This window comes from Vidua chalybeata, chromosome 5, assembly GCF_026979565.1.
Source record: "Vidua chalybeata isolate OUT-0048 chromosome 5, bVidCha1 merged haplotype, whole genome shotgun sequence".
NCBI lineage: Eukaryota > Metazoa > Chordata > Aves > Passeriformes > Viduidae > Vidua > Vidua chalybeata.
This window is the reverse complement of record NC_071534.1, coordinates 52,810,633-52,827,124: the sequence shown is the minus strand read 5'-3', so window position 1 is coordinate 52,827,124 and position 16,492 is coordinate 52,810,633. Positions and strand designations below refer to the sequence as shown.

At 37.8% G+C, this 16,492-nt stretch overlaps 1 protein-coding gene across 1 annotated transcript in view; it reads right to left on the bottom strand.

Annotated features, from left to right (window-relative positions):
• The window catches only part of PLXNB2 (plexin B2), a 174,053-nt gene that overhangs the window by 5,772 nt on the left and 151,789 nt on the right, over positions 1–16,492 (bottom strand). The window contains exons 29-36 of the mRNA XM_053942941.1: positions 13,260–13,416; positions 12,051–12,151; positions 10,927–11,011; positions 4,794–4,948; positions 3,020–3,180; positions 2,295–2,442; positions 1,718–1,782; positions 958–1,033 (exon numbers count right to left, since the gene is read on the bottom strand). Of these exons, the coding sequence (XP_053798916.1) occupies positions 958–1,033; positions 1,718–1,782; positions 2,295–2,442; positions 3,020–3,180; positions 4,794–4,948; positions 10,927–11,011; positions 12,051–12,151; positions 13,260–13,416 (948 nt within the window). The remainder of the gene's footprint in view (positions 1–957; positions 1,034–1,717; positions 1,783–2,294; positions 2,443–3,019; positions 3,181–4,793; positions 4,949–10,926; positions 11,012–12,050; positions 12,152–13,259; positions 13,417–16,492) is intronic.

The following is a 16,492-nucleotide window of genomic DNA, read 5'->3' as shown; positions in this document are numbered from 1 at the left end:
GTTTTGTAGTGAATGACTGAAAATAGAAATGCTCTCATGAGGATGTTGATCTGCAAAATGTTAGGTCCTAAGGGCACTGAAATAAACAAACTGCAAAAAATTCCCCAAGCATCCTCCTTACGCTAGAACTCTTCAACTAAATTAAGCAAATGAGCAAACCAGCCAGTAAATACACTGCCTTCTTGCTCAGGCTAAACAACATCTTTAGGACTGGTGAGGGACTCTCCGGGTTCTCCAAGTTTAATAGAGTGCTTCAAAGGCAAGAGCCTGCCCAAGCTGAGCTGAGCTGCAGAGCAGACAGGCTCTTTCACAACTGAAGCAGGTTTTGTAATTATTTTGTTCCACCCGTCTGCAATTCAAGTCCCAGACAGCAACCATTACACTCTGCTCTTCTCCACCTGAGGTAACCCAAATAACCTACAATGCAAAATCTGCCACTGAGCAAGCACATGATGAACTTCTCACATATAGCATCAAGCAAAAGTATTGCCCCTGTATAGCCAGTTCTAAAATATGCTATACTTAATGTTCATGCCTCTTCTTTAATTTCTGGAATCTAATTTTTGCTGTGGTAGAACTGTGAATTCAGTCACTACTCATTTTCAGTATGATCAATGCTAAAAATCCTCTATATGTTGTGGAGACAAAGCACAGTTCAAGAGTGCTATATTTTTTCCACAATGGCTGTAAAAAATCCAAACAGTGTGCTCTATTCCCTGCATAACTCAGATAGATTAGTGACAATAAGGATTCTTGATTCCATTCAATAATCAACATTTCAAAGGTCTAACAGGCACAACTACAATGAACAGGAGTATTTCAGAGATTTATGAAATAACTCATCTGCTATTTGCACATACAAAAAAACCCATTTGTTGAGATAGAAAGAGAAGACAACAAAAAACAGTGTTACACTTGGCTCCACTTTCACTAGAAGAAAATGGAGTATATTCTTACCCTAGAAATCTCTGCTAGATGGGTATTCATATCTTGGTCACTCACAGACACCATCTGACGAATACCTTTGTAGTAACTTAAAAAAGATTTTCAGTTAGTAAAATAAATTGTATCTTTCTGGTAATTCTGCCATTATTTCAAACATGCTTCCTTACTAACACAGGAGATACTCTACCACAAAAGACCAATGATTCCTTCAGTAATCCTGCCTTCCAACATTAGTACTTTTGCAGTAGAGGTAAATCTTACCCAATTGTACAGGAACGTACCACAGGGAAAAAAATCTATAATTGCAGATAATGATTATTTTAGGTCTTAAAACTGGCAAGAGTTTTGTTCTGTGGCAGATCTTCCATGATATTAACAGAATTTCCAATTAGCAAATGAATAAAGTCAGAGACAGCATAGAAAAAAAAAATGTTTCTGAAAATGTTTTCAGGATTTGGTCTCTACTGAGTTATGGAAGTGCAGCATTTGTTAGACAGATCATGCGGGTAGCAACTATGACTGCAGAAAAAAGCATCATATTTTCTCCTGAATAAATCTATTCATCTGTCTGTGCAGACAAGAATATGCACTGGGTCCTAACGGAGCTCCATTTCAACTCTGCCAATGCCACCACCAAGGAGATCTTTAAACATTTGGGTGTAAAATTTTTAATATTTGACAGCTGACTTTGACTATATCAGCATTCCCTTTTCCTCTTACATAAGCTTAAAATCCTAACAACCAAATAACCATGAAAAGAGTTAATACTTACTCTTCCACCATTTTCTTATAGTTAGAGATTTCTTTTGCATAAAGTAATTTATTACTTGGAGAATCCTGAAAAATTTAGAATACAGAAAAAATTAGTTATTTATGAACATCTTTAGGAAGCAAAAGAAAGTCAATAATCAAGCCTTTATATTCACATACACCTGAGCTTTACAGATATTAACATTTGGATACTTATTAACATAGTATTAGATAATTAGATTATAGATAGTTTATTTCATAAAAAGATGATGTTTTCACATGGTATTATTGCTGAGTTTTACAAACTATCAATGCAAGTTGATAATAAATTATTGGTAGACCTGAAATAATGAGTTTTTAAACATGCTTTTTATAAAAGCAGTTGCTATTTTCTCCTTTTTCAATAGTATCAATTGGCAGACTACACAGAAACACTGACAGTTCACCAACCTGTTAAGTGGTGAAATGTTAACTTCATTATAAAACTAAAAAGAAACGATCAAGGCTGTATCTCCTCAGAGAATGGGTATTGTCTGTGAGGATGCCCTTTGTCTCGTCAGGCATGAGCATAGTCAGGATGTAGAATGCAAATCACTTACTCTGCTTAATTTGTGCTCTGTTCTTGTGCAAGCATCCATGAAAGTCTGTGCAATGACTGACAAGGAAGCATCCACTACTTCATGAACGTGAACATCAAAGATGAAATGGGGATTTTTCAGTATGTTTACCCAGAATCTAAGAGGCAGGCTACAAAGCAAGGAAAAAGATAAATAATCCTTTTTACACAATAAATATTCTACAACAAGAAAATCATATGAAATTAAGTATAGGCTTTGCATTTTCATCTCCTCACAACAGTGATGTTTAATTTTATATCTCAACGCTTATACAAGCTTGTCTGGGTTCTATGCCTGAAAACCAACTCTTTACATCTCTCAGAAAAACTCATATGAGGTCTTGAGCGCCCCAAAGAGCAAGGAAGGATGTATGTGTGGTCAGAGAAACTATCAAGTAGTATGTATGAGATTTTGTGATTTGACAGGTAAATCTAGTCTCATTTACCTCTTGCTTTCCTCTTCTCTGAGGAAAGACAAAATGTAAAACATGGTAAATCTGCCAGTGACAATCCCATAGGTAAATTGGTTTCGTTTTTTGCCGCTTCTAGGTTTACAGGTAATCTTTTTCATCACACAAACATATTATCTAAATTAAAATTCTGAGGATTATAAATGAAATTTACTTTGATTTGTGGTAAGAGTGTTAGCATATACCTGAGAATTATACTCTTATTTCTCTGCAATACATGCCTATTTTCATACCGTACCTGTTTGTTTTCCAGATGTGAATGGTATCTTCATCCTTGATGTCATGTTTTTCTGCTTGCTCATCAAGAAAGTCAAAGAAGTACTTCACAGCTGGTGGCACCACATGGTTTGAGTTGAGCACACTATGAAAGAAGTCATCTACAAACTGCTGAAGTGTACCCTAAAAGCAAATTTTAAAAAATCAGTTACATTTGTGTTACAAGCTGAACTCAGCATCTTTTATTCCTATGGACATAATGCAGTTGCTGTCACTGATGGCCTTTACCCTGAGTGCTAAGAGTGACAAAAAGCAAACAATTTCTTAGAGCAGTGACTTTGTAAACTGCCAACACAGGAAAGACCTCCTAAAGCACCATTTTATGTTCTAGACTCAAAGATTGTGACTTCACCAGAGATCCTATGGTTTGCACAGAAAAGTGTACCTTCTGCTTGACAGAAAAAGCAGAAATTGGTTGCTATATTCAGGATTGTTGTGCACATAAGATAATTTTTAGCCACTTTTTAATGGTTTTGCAGCTTTCCACATCCAGTTTCTCTGACAGCAGAGCATTGCAATTTTTACAAAGAACCTGAGAAGAAGTACCAGTGAGCATTTGCCCTTTTTGTTTAAGGGCAAGCACATGGGCTTTATCAGACATCCAATCTGACTCAGCTTCATGAGATCCACAGAGCCCAAGGAGTGAAGTGTCAGAAGGGCTGTGTTCTTGGATTCCTGCATCTGCCTGGATCTTAGTAATGGTAACCTCAGAGACCGTCCTCTTGTTTTAGAAAGGACCCTGCTGAGGCCACACAGAGCTCATCTCCAGTCAACTGATTGGCCCTACAGACATTTTTGAAGGGCTGCATCTTCTTTCCAACCATGACTCCAGCTGACAGCCTCCAAACGGGGAAGGGACCCAGATGGCAAGGAGGTCTAAGACATTCTACTGTCAGCCAGAACACACAAGTCCCAGGGCTGAGGGGTAGTTGTGATCTCAGCTGTAACACCTCACCAACATTTTATGAGTCAATAAAGCTCCAGACTTGGTAATAATCTATAAAATGGCTATTGAGAATACAAAGCAGTGGCTTTATTAACAGAAGAAAGGGATGCAAGCATCTTTTTGGCTCTTCATCCTGAGTCTGTGTCATCTATCCGAAGACTTTACTTTATATCCACTTCCATGCTTGGACAAGTGGCCTTAGCTGGAGCCAGACTGACTTCATTTTCACGAAAGGAGCCTGGCTTTGTGGTCATGAAACACATTATTCTAAATTCTAATTCTTTCTCCAAGGAGAAATATTTCAAAAAATTATTTTGCCCTTTATCAATTCTGCAATATAGGCCCTAAAAATACTCTAAAAAGACTATTATTATATGGAAACATTTTTTATTGGGGTTTTACTGGAACATTGACCACATACAAGAACAGGGAAATGTAACAGAAAATATAGGAGTTTATAAAGCATTCAGTACAAAAGAAAATCCAACAAAGTATTATCTAAACAGGTGGCATAGAGCAGAATATCCATCTTTGTCTTGCAAGGAAAATCTTTCTTTAATGATCACGTGATCATAGCTCTCAGCTTTGATCAGGAGCTGCAAGTTATCTCTTTCCCAGTAATGTTCCTCAGGGCATATTAATCACTTGAAGCCTTGAACACCAGCTTGTATGTACTTGACACATATTCCAAATTGCCAACGAATGCATGACTAATATTTGCATCTATTTCCTCAGTTGTATCTCAAAATCTATAGAAGTAAAGTGTAACTACAACACATCTGAGCCCTACCTTCACAGAAAGAAGTCTGGTCAGGTAGATTTCTGTAATAGCTTTGGTCCTCTCTTTTTCTTTCACACTGCCTCGCTTTGATTTACCTTCATCCATTTCATCCACTGGCCGGACTAGATGCCAGACCTTATTTTCATCTTCCAGGAGTGCATGCCCTAGAAGCAGTAATTGCAATAATTATAAAAATACCCAGTCCCAAAACAGCAACATAAAAGTAATCATATACATATATACATGTTCCCTGTGCTTAACATACCTGTCCTCTTGCCAAAGGAATCTAGATTACTCTGTTCCTGTCCAACATATACAACTCAAATACTAAATGTTCAGTGGCACAGAGATGAAAAAACTTGCTTTTGTCAAGACCAAAGGGAGAGGAAAGAATCACACAATAGGAAAACTTCTATTTGGTCATTGTCCTGGTTCAAGTCAGGACAGGGATAATTTTTGCAGTAGCCAGGAGGAGTCATGGCTGGGACACGGAGGTTCTGTATCACCTGATGTCATTTGTCACAGGTGGGGAGAAGAGAGTCTCCTCTGGGGAGAAGGGGGTCCTTCCAGTGAAGTAAGTGTGGAGGAGCAGTGGGGTAATGCCAGTTTCAAGCTGGAGAGAGCAGTGGGAGTAGCATGACAGAGGGAACAGTCAGGTACTGTCTGTTGTTGGGTGTTTCCATGGTGAGCAATAACGGTTCTTTTCTTATATCCGCTGACATTAGTTTTCTTTTCTCATCTCTTTGCTGTTTCCAGTAAATTGTTGTTATCTCAACCCATGATTTTTACCTTTTGTGTCTCCCATTGTGTCTCTATCCCAGTGCAGGGGAGGGGGAGGTGGAGGGGGAAGTGAGCAAGCAGTGCATGGCTTGGAGTGGTAGAAGACTAAATTGGATAAATACCTTTCCTAAATCACGAGACTCATGTAAACACAGTATGTGTATGTTTTGAGGTTCACACAATTAAGTTATTTTCTTCTTTGTGAATTCTCAAAGACATGATCAAGTTATAGAATCTTAGCTAGGTCTGACCCCATAACCACCACAGAAATACAAATTGCAGCCTACTGGTACAACAGTTTCTCTAGGTAACACCATTACATCTCTAGGTAACACCATTACAATTCACATCTTTACCCCAGTTCTGAGGTCCAAGTATGGTACCTCAGTTCAAACCTTCCTTTTATCAACATTTGATAAGCACCACTTGACTTTGTAGCTGAGTGGAGGAAAAATACATCCCTGAGACAACATGAACTCCAGCAGCCAGAGATAATGACTGAAGCAAATTCATATACAATATAGTAAGATTTTTTTAAAAATTGGTTTATCAGTATTCATAGTTTAAACCAGAGGGAGAGACTCACATCAAGTCTCTTACAATAAAGCAGAAACAGGAGTAAGCACTTGGATGATAATGGATAACCGTTATAGTAGTGTCTTATAGTGCTACCCGGGGCTTGGTCCTGCACCTGGTGCTGGGGCTTGGACCAACGATCACGCAGTGGATAAAACCAGTTTTGCACTTTGGCATCACATTATTGTTTAGACTAAAGAGCTTCTGTTACAGACAGTTCTAAAAGAGATGACAAAATTGTTTTAACTTGCCATTAATATTCCTTGAAAAGGATTTCTGTGTCACTTTCAAATCTCTTGGTTTTGTTTGTTCTTCCTTTAATTCCTGAACTTTTGCATCTACTTGACATAGTCCCTACAATCAATGGTGCTTTTCCAGTGGAAGTTATTGAATCAGTACATTAAAAATCATTGACATCTTAAAAATATGGAAGTTATTTTTCCCATAAAAATTGTGATTCAGCCCCACTGTACAAATTATTTTGCATTCTGCTAAGTTTTATGCCTTAATATGCACCTCTAACATAACTGAATCCCGGTTAAAGGACAAAATATCAGTTTTTAATTGCATTAACTTTGACCATAATAGTTAATTAACTAAGTTCCTCAACAGCTACATTGAATTTCCCAGTTTGCATGTACATTCAGTATTTTACATCACAGGGGAAAATAACATTTAAGAACAATCTGGCTAAACCAACACTTTTGCTTGAATCTACTTTATATATTCTCATGAAAAGCATAAGTTATGCAGTCTTCTGGGACATTTACTTCTTTTTAACAAGGTAGGGAAGAAATATAAATCCCACATTAAATCACATTGTCCTTTGAGAGTCCTTAATTCAACTTGAAGTTCATGTGAATGAAGTCAGAAGAAATAAAAGCTATCACTTTATTTTGAAGCAGTTGTGACTTCACAATAGATGTCATTCATGGAAATCATCTGCCTGTACAGTAAGAGTACTGCTAGGCATGAACTAGATTTTTTTTGCAATCCCTGTTGTTTACTTTTGGAAATTAAGGGATCAAATCATACAGTTAGACAGAAACTATATTCCAGCCTTATGTCAGTTGTTTGGTACACTCCTGCTTCCTCCTTTGAATCAAAGGAATTTATTCTCTCTTTGCCCTGCTGATGGTATATGGTCCAGTTTAACTTTGGACAGAAGAGGAAACAGCTAAAGGGGTTTCCACTGAGATCACTGGCTCTTACATGCAGCTGAGTTTGTTCTGTGTTTGTTTAGCAACAGCAGAATTGGTTACTATTGGAATAGTAGTTATTTCATAGGAAAGTAAGGATCAAGAGACTACAGCTCAACCAGATGAACTACGGCAACCCGAAGATCTCATTTCATTGCTATAAATAGCAAGAAGAAAGAGGAAGAGAAATTCAGAACATGGACCAACAAAACATGTTAGCAATATGGTTGCTAAGAGAAAATAACAGTTCTATGAGATCATATTTTCTTCAATGGGAAAATAGGAAATGAAGAAAATAAAATATAGGTGGAAATACCTCCTTTCTATCTTCTTAGTCACACTAAGCATCAAGCTGTAAGTAGGAAGAAGATTGTGTCCAGGGTGTCAAATGCTTCCCCCTGAGCTTTGTCTTGGCCCTTATGCATTCTTTGGCCAATATAAAATAATTATTGGGGTGTTGGGGGAGTGTTAATGGCAAAAATTGACTGTGCTGACTAATTACAGTGGTAGGAACCATGATGTAAACATCAGGCAATGCAGCCCCTTTCCCCTTGTGCGACCTGCAGCAAATGATCTTCCTTCCAGTCTCCCCTACCTCATGAATACTGTTCCATGGAGATGGAGGAAAGGTTGCCCTAACAGATCTGCTAATTAGTATTTCTGATCTGCAACCCTGTGTCTATTTTTATTCATAACTAAAAAAGAAAGAAAAGAAAAGAAAACAAAACAAACAAAACCCCCCCAAAACCCAATATCAGGAAAAAAACACCCAAAATAACAGAATGTGTTGTTTTGGTTTATAGTTCAGTACAGAAATACTAGTATGAAATCACTGGAACCGTTCTCCTTTTTGATACAAATTTGTAACTACATTTATTGTCTCCAGAAGCAAAAGATGCTGCGTTTAATTTGTCACAATCTCCAGCTTCCAGTGTCCTCCTGTTAAAAGCTCTGAATAAAAGCAGCACAGAAGCAATGCCAGGATCTAGGGCAACATCTCTGAACGTGGTTTTACATTTTTGGTCGGTGCAAAGCCTCCTAGTTTGGCTGACAGTCAATGGCTTCAGCTGACACTTCTCAATGCAAAAGGTGCAAGTTAATGAGACCGAATAAAAGGAAATCCATTTCGTCACAAGCCTCATTCATAGTCAGGATAGGATTTCTGTTTATTCAAACCTTGTAAATCCCTGTGCTATATAAATGTGCATATGTGGGAGGGGAAGCTTCTGATCCTCTCCTCTCCCTTTTATTCACAGTGTCTCACAAATCGTGGTCACAGCAGGCTCTCACTTTGTATCAGCTTTGTAACATTTTATAGCTTTCCAACAGAACAAGTTGGCACCAGATAGCTCTGAGGACCTTGCAGTGCTAAAAAAAGCAGGGTAGCTTGGCATGAAACACTGTCATCCCAAATTTGTACACTACCATGGTGCAAGACAGGTGTAGAGAAGAAACACGGTGGAAGCTGTTAGCACTTGATGCTTTGGGATCTGAATTCTCTGCAGGCTTTTCTCTAACATACAAGAGCCCTTTTGCAACAGCACTGTCCCCAGAAGTCTGCTTTTCTTTTCAATTTAGTATGCCACACAGATAACTAATGAATTCACCTTGGAGTACAGATTATGCTTGTTCAAAGAGCTTCATCATACTGAATCATATTGAATGATATAATTGCAGAGAAGGAGGAAAGGAAAAAAAACCTAACACAAGAAAAAAAAAAAACAAACCCACGTGATCTCATCCTCTAGTGCCTGCGACAGGGGTAGAAAGGTGAGGAAGATGAAGATTGGCCGTGCAGAACAGAAGGCTGACCACTATTCTACGTCAAGAAAGCAAAGCAAGTTAAGGGCACCCCCAGGCTCCATTCACAGTCCACTCCACTTATTTAGAGGTGAGGTGACCATAGCCCCACCTACCAGTGCAACGAAACTGAACAGGGACTAGGAATCAGCACCTTGCCTGGCTGCACTCCACTGCATTCTATATTAAACTGGATGGCTTTTTAAGTTAACATGCTGGGTCAGCACCTGCTGTGACAGAAAAGTCACTGCTTGGCCACCTATACCAGGCACTTGGAGTAAAAGGGTGAGGATAGCAGCAGCAGTGTAGACATGACCATTAGAAGACTCTTCTTTCTGGTGCAAAAAAAGAAAGAATCCAGGAGGACAGAGTAAAAAGTAAACAGTAAGTAATTCTGCCCATCTTAATTTCCTGTCCAACACTCAAAACAAATGAAAGTCTGAACCTTTCTGCTAAATAGCCATATATGTCAGAGCTATCAGTTGAGACCCATCTTTTTGAAAAATGTACATTTCTGCCATATTATTTCCAACCTGTTTAACTGCCCAGCCCTTAAAACATTAAATCTAAGATCAGTAAATCTGTTTAAAGGAATGAAACTATTAGGTGAAGTAATGGCCTTTGCAATCAGTGCTAGAGAGAAAAGCATATCAAATGAGTTCATGGGAGGAAGAATGATCTCAACAATTATTGTTCCATAAATCTAACTTCTACTTTATGTAAAATAACTGAATATAAGGATAAAAAAAAAAACAGAGAAACTGTACATCTGAAGTCAGTAAAGGAAATACATGTGACAAAGGACATATATTCACAAGTAAATATTGCCATAAAAATTTGAGAGCGTTCAAGGCTGTAATGGATATTGTGTCTCAAGATATTCTGAAATATAAAAAATTGGTCTAGACAGAATACTAACACACAAAAGTAAAAGCTTTTAAGATGGGTTGCAAGCTAACAGGTTGTCTTCTGTGTTGCGAAGTCCAGCATACTCTAGCAGACAGAAATACAAGAATTATGCAGCAGATGCATTAGTGATGTGAAAGAGAAGAAACATTACAAGGAAATTCCTGATGCTCACTTACAGAGGATTGAAAACCTCAAAAAGAGCAAAGGAATTGTGAAAAATGTTGCATCTAATAAAGAGACAAAATGGAACGATCAAAGTCAACTAAAAAGCCCTGGGAAAAAACAAGTTAGCATAGCTGGTGAAACATCACTCAGAAGGAAAGGAGACATAAAATCTGAAGGTACAGAGATGAGTTTGCAAGGCAACACAGTTGTAAGACATGCTGCAAAAAATTACATCAGCCAGAGAGGGGGGGGGAGCTAGTCTCCACTGTGGTTCATCTAGAACACTGCATTTAATTCTCAGTCTAATAAGAAGTGAAAGAAATTTGAAGAGGAATGTGAGTAAAGGCTGAACAAAGGAGAAAAAGAGATAAAGCTCTGGGAAGATGAAATGTACGGTTTGACTATAGATGTAGTGTGATTGAAAAACAAAATATGGAAGGAAATGTTTAAATAAGAGTGCTTTCTATTAAGTTGGGGTATGGACTCACAGCAATTATGGTTAAAATCCTAGGGTTTAATATTTTATAATGAGGGCAAAGAAAACCAGTGCAAGTGTACAGTGGGTAACACATAACAAATAAACCCTATATAGTCTGGTAGGGAATATCTAACTCCATGGAAGTGCTTGATAAACAAAATCAAAATGGCAGCATCACTCTGTGGGTTTGGACATCTGGTCATCTTGGGAGGTAGGGAAGCCAGAAGACACTTACTTTCCCCTGGGACATCTTGCTGATTATCCTCTGGCTGCTGGGAAATTCCCATTTTTGATAAGATGAGTGTGGCACCATCTCGGACCTTTGAAAAGAGAAACATAGAGATATTCTTTGAAAGAACCACGCGCTACTGAACCTCTTTCTTAAACTGTAAACTGGGGTTTCTGTGATCGGTTGCAGGGAATCTACGACAAATACTAACCTTCCTAGGCTTCTTGGGCAACTGGCTCTGCAATTCAGAATAGACTCCCTCCCACTCTCTAAGATCCCATCAACACCTCCTCTGAGATTACTGAAATATTAGGGGCATCTTCAAGGCTTAAGTGGTTCCTCATGGTGTGGGTGCCCTTTGGACAAAAATCGGGCTTGTCATGAATAATCAGACCAGCCTGTTTTCTCAGGAAAAGGGAAACCAATCTCTTTCCCAATCAGGATTAACTGTTGTTAGAAAGCAATAAATAGCATGAAAAGGAAAGATAAGTGGATTGCAAGTGCGTGGTAGAGTGCACAGTATGAAACCTAGAACAGACAATACAACGACAGCAACATCTGCTCTCCTGATTGGGCTTTTGAACAAACCAGACCAACTCAAAATCTATTTAGCAGCACAGCAAGGACAAAGACAATTCTCAGGGGTAAGAAGTGGTGGAAAAAAGAAAAGATGAATATGAGACCCACCAAAAAGGTGAATGTTCAAAATGGAATTTCGATTTGGATACTTCAATGTTGAGGAAACCAAGGTACTGGCATTTAGGTTTTGTGGTTTTATATAAAATGCAGAATGTCTAGACCCAGCCTTTCACCATCCAAACCTTTTACTGAATAGACCCAGACCCGCGTTCTTCTTTTGATTCTTTATCATAGAATCATGGAATGGTTTGGGTTAGAAGGGACCATCGAGATTTCCAACTCGCCTGCCATGGGCAGGGACAACTTCCACTAGACCAGGTTTCTCAGAGCCCCTTCTAGCCTGGCCTTGAGCCCTGCCAGGGATGGTGTATCCACAACTTCTCCAGGCAACCTGTATGTACCACTGAAATTTCTCTATAAACAGATAAAGATTTTATTTATTACAAGAAACCAGGTAACAGGTGTGAACAACATTTTTTGAAACACCTTACATTGTAATGCATTAGTGTGTTGATACGTTTCCATCTGCCATCTCGTTGGGATGTTAAATCCAAGTCTGAGAGGATCTGTGCAGTAGAACCTGGACGCCATTCTAAGGGGTAATTAAAGTGAGAAAAACAGTTTTTAACCATGTGCAAAACTGAGGATCTGTGCAGTAGAACCTGGACGCCATTCTAAGGGGTAATTAAAGTGAGAAAAACAGTTTTTAACCATGTGCAAAACTAACTACTCCAAGAAGGTTTTACAGACCCACTGACAGATTGTGGAACATCAAAAGAAGTAATGTAGCACATGCCCCAATGTGTGTTTTTTATTGCTTAATCATTTGGTCTTTATTACAGATGTTTGCATGAGTTATTCCTAACCATGCATATGACTTCTGATTGTCTTCCATAAAAACTTAAATTCCTTCTCATAGAATTCAATAAATATATATAATAAGATCTGCTATCGGTTCAAAAAAGTAAGATTTCATAAAATAGAAAAGACATTTTTAGGGGATTTACTAGGATTTTCTGAAGTACAAGAATTCAATCTTCTACTTTCACATTAATGCAGTAATGAAAATATTGAAAAAAATATTAGTTGGAGCTTTAGTTCTGAGTTTATTATGCCTTTTAAGGAACACTATTTCCTTTTTTTTTGTCAAGAAGAGAACAGCTATTTTGAAAGCCTTCAAGGAGGATGATTTTCAGAGACTAAGTGGTACATCATCTCCTAAAAGTGCAGTTCCTGTAAGTTATAATTCTTTTGAATAACCATCATTAAGGCAACTAAAAATCAGTACCAGTTTCTGAAATTGCATCATTACTTCTCCATCAGTTAATTATCCATGCTGTCATTATCACATTAATTAGTACCTGAGATACTGACTCTGTCAGACATGAATTCATTTGTGCCAATAGTCATTAACAGGCTCTTGCAATGCTGATAACAGTATCCCAAAACTTTAGGAGTCAAAAAAACCTAACTCATAAGAAAACATTAATTTTTAAAGCATATTCAGATTGCTGCAAAATGCTGTATTTTTGCATTCAGCTGAACATGAATTGAGCTTAAAAAAAAAACCACCAAAAAACAAACAACAAACCAAACCATAACCAAGCAATAAAATCCTCTTATAGACATTTTTTTCAGAAAATACAAAGCAACACAGCAGATCTGACCTGTTCAATATAGCATCACAAGTAACTACATACCAAGAACTACACTGTCAGCTTTTGGCCACTGAGAACACGGCAGATTTCGATAGACTTGGTCTATTATCTTTTCCTTTACTTGTGATATGGTATCACAGTTCAGCACTTTCACAGGTATGGAATCATTTCCTCCCTCTTGCACATATACATTAACTGTCTGCGAAAAAAAGAATGTACAGGGTTATTAAGGCAAATCAGTGCTGAATTACCTCTGAATCTGTTCTTCTGGGTGATTTAAATGCAAACAGTATCTGAAATTCACCAAGCAATGATTATTTCACAGCAAAACATATTTGCAATGGGAGTATGGATTATTTGAAGGATCTTTTGCTGTTATGAAGGCAACCAGCTATCATAAATTCCAGTTAATTTCTCCCACTATGACAAGACAGAAAAGATACAGAGTAGATTTATTCATGTCTAATATGCTAATATTATTAAGTTTGGGGAGTTTATTAAAGAGAAACATGCAAGAACAAAGCAGTCGGACCAGTGACTTGTTCCATGCTTCACATTTAACCTGATAATCCTAAACATGAAAAGGCCAAGTATTGCAGGGCCCAAATTTCATGAGTTCCCAATAATAATTTGAACTGTACTTTGTTGAATATTATATTATTATTATTAAAATATTCTACTTTGTAGAACATGATGTACTTTTGCCTTCCTTTATGCTTTCTTCATGGCTGTGGTTTTAAAGGTGAGCAGACTTCTTCCGTACATATGGTAATTTAACATGGCTCAACTGATGAGCAGTGAGTAGTTCAGCTCTCTAAACTTTACTTCCCGTTACCAGCTGTTCATTAAACACACTCACACATACATATATGTATGTACATATAAAATTAATTTCTATCATCTTATGTGTTTGAATATCTCATTTACTGCCTACTGTTGTCCTAATAACTCTAATAGCTCCAGGGAATACACCTAAGTAGCTTATGCTAGCTCTAGCATTTTAAATATTACTGTTTTCTGATAGTATTGACATGGTTTTCTTAATGTTAAAGAGAATTTCTTGAAAGCATGTAATTTGCTAAATCTAGAATGATTTTTTTGAAAGAAGCTTTGCTATGTGTCAGTTTCAATATAGACAAAAACAAATAAGAAAACCATGGCCAGTATACCTCCCCAGAAGGAAAAAAAAATCAAAAACCTCAAATAGATAGTATTAAAAGCCTCTTTCTTTCACTAGCTGAATGAGTATTACAGCTCAGAGCCCTTGTGGATCTTTTGCCAGTCAGGTAACTTAGGAGGCCAGGCACAGGTGAAGCACTACAGATGTCAGATACATATAGTCCTGCCAACCATAATGCCTGAATTTATCACATCAGACCTCAGAAATAAACTTGCATAGCTGGTCTTTTGAAAAAGTGAAGAAAAGCTGTGCCATACGGCAGTCAAATTAAACATGATTGCACTGTCCCTTGACAGAACGCTCAAACTAATCATGAGATTTCACCTTCCTTTTCCTATTAGCTTTATGGTAATTAGACATGATTTTGCTGCTGGTTCAGTATGCAGCATGTCAGTGTAACCAGTGATGCAAAACAGATTCATCTTTTAAATAAGAACAATTAGAGAGCAGACAACTGCTCTATGCTGTACTTACCCACCTTGTCTCGCTTTCAGGTGGAAGTGAAGGAATTAACTCATGCTTTAACCTACATTGGTGCACAATTGCTCCCTAACTGTTCAGAGTTACCACAACATCATCATCATGCCAAAAATCCCAAAAACTAGTGGCAACAGTTTTTGTGGGACAGTTTAGTGGCAACAGTTTAGTGGCAACCCCCTCCATAATCTTTTATTGTATGTATATACATATATACATACATCTCATCAACTTCCATGCATGCAGATACATAAAATATTTGTTTGATGGGAAATTTGTAAGTCTGGACCAAATACTGTTAGTGTACAATGTTACAATGTTTAATATCTAGCTAATATGCACGTTGTGCCCACATCTGATTGCACTCATGAATTTTCTGCTTCACACTGAGTCATATAGCTTAATTGCAGGCTCTTTTTTTAAATGAAAAGAAACAGACCAAATAAAGAATTACTCCTATTAAGACTTACATGATGCACAGTGCAAATAAATCTTGTTTTCCATATACCACAGAAATTACAGCCAGCATTGCCAATCAGTGTGTTTTCTGTGCGTGGCACTTATAAAGATGGTACCTAAACTAATCCCCAAAAGTCAGGTGAACGTAAAATTTCTTCTTGCCCAACACATTCTTCATCCAGCTACTCTAGGTCACAGTCTGATGACTCCATGAGTGCAAGTCCTACAGAACTTTTCTTCCATCAGCCCTCCCATCAGCATCCTTTCAGAATACATAAAATGGTGATTTTTCCCCCCCAACCAAGGACTTAATAAAGCTTTTTATTAAATTTCTTTTCCATGCTGCATATATGCCACTGCATCTTTCTCAGTTTAAGACAACTACAAATGACTCCTAACATGTCAATAAAAAAGAAGTTAGAAAGGAAAAAAATCATGAATTTGTCTCTGAAGGACAGTCTGTGCATCTTTGATATTCACTACACTGTACCCTGAAGAAAACCAGCAAGACTGTCAGAAAGAGTAAAACTAGATTTTACACTCCCTGAAGAGCTAAAGAGTGGGCTGCTTGAGTTTTTCCAAAAGGACAGTGAATCTGTGTTCTGAAGCATGTTTGAAAAGTGGTGGAAATTTCTGACAGTGAACAGAATTAAGTTTAAGTAGAATTATAATAGAAAAGAACTGGACCATGGCACTGGTGATCAGATACAGGGGGAGGTTCAGTCCAGAGTGGGAGTTCCCTTGCCAGGAATGTCCATTTCTTCCCAGTTGAAGCAACTAACACAGGTCTCCAGAACTGGCTGTAGAGGCACTGTAGGGAATTATTTCCCTGAGAGGAAATAAACAACTTTCAATGCCAGTTGGGCTGCCCACGTTCAGAAGATCTTGACTCACACAGAAAAAATGTAGAAAGTGGTTCATAAAGTGTTCTGAAGATTGTGGAGCCATCTCACAGAACTGCAGAGGAGCACAATCTGGTATACTAATAAAATGATCTCTAAAATGATATTCGATATGCTGATTAGCACCAATCACAAGGCAGAAAACCTGAGGTTCAGGCATAATGGCAGTGCAAGAATTCTGCAAAAATCAATTGCCAATGAATTTCGATGGGAAAAGAAGAGGAGCCAAACATCCTGACCACTTTTCACACCAACTG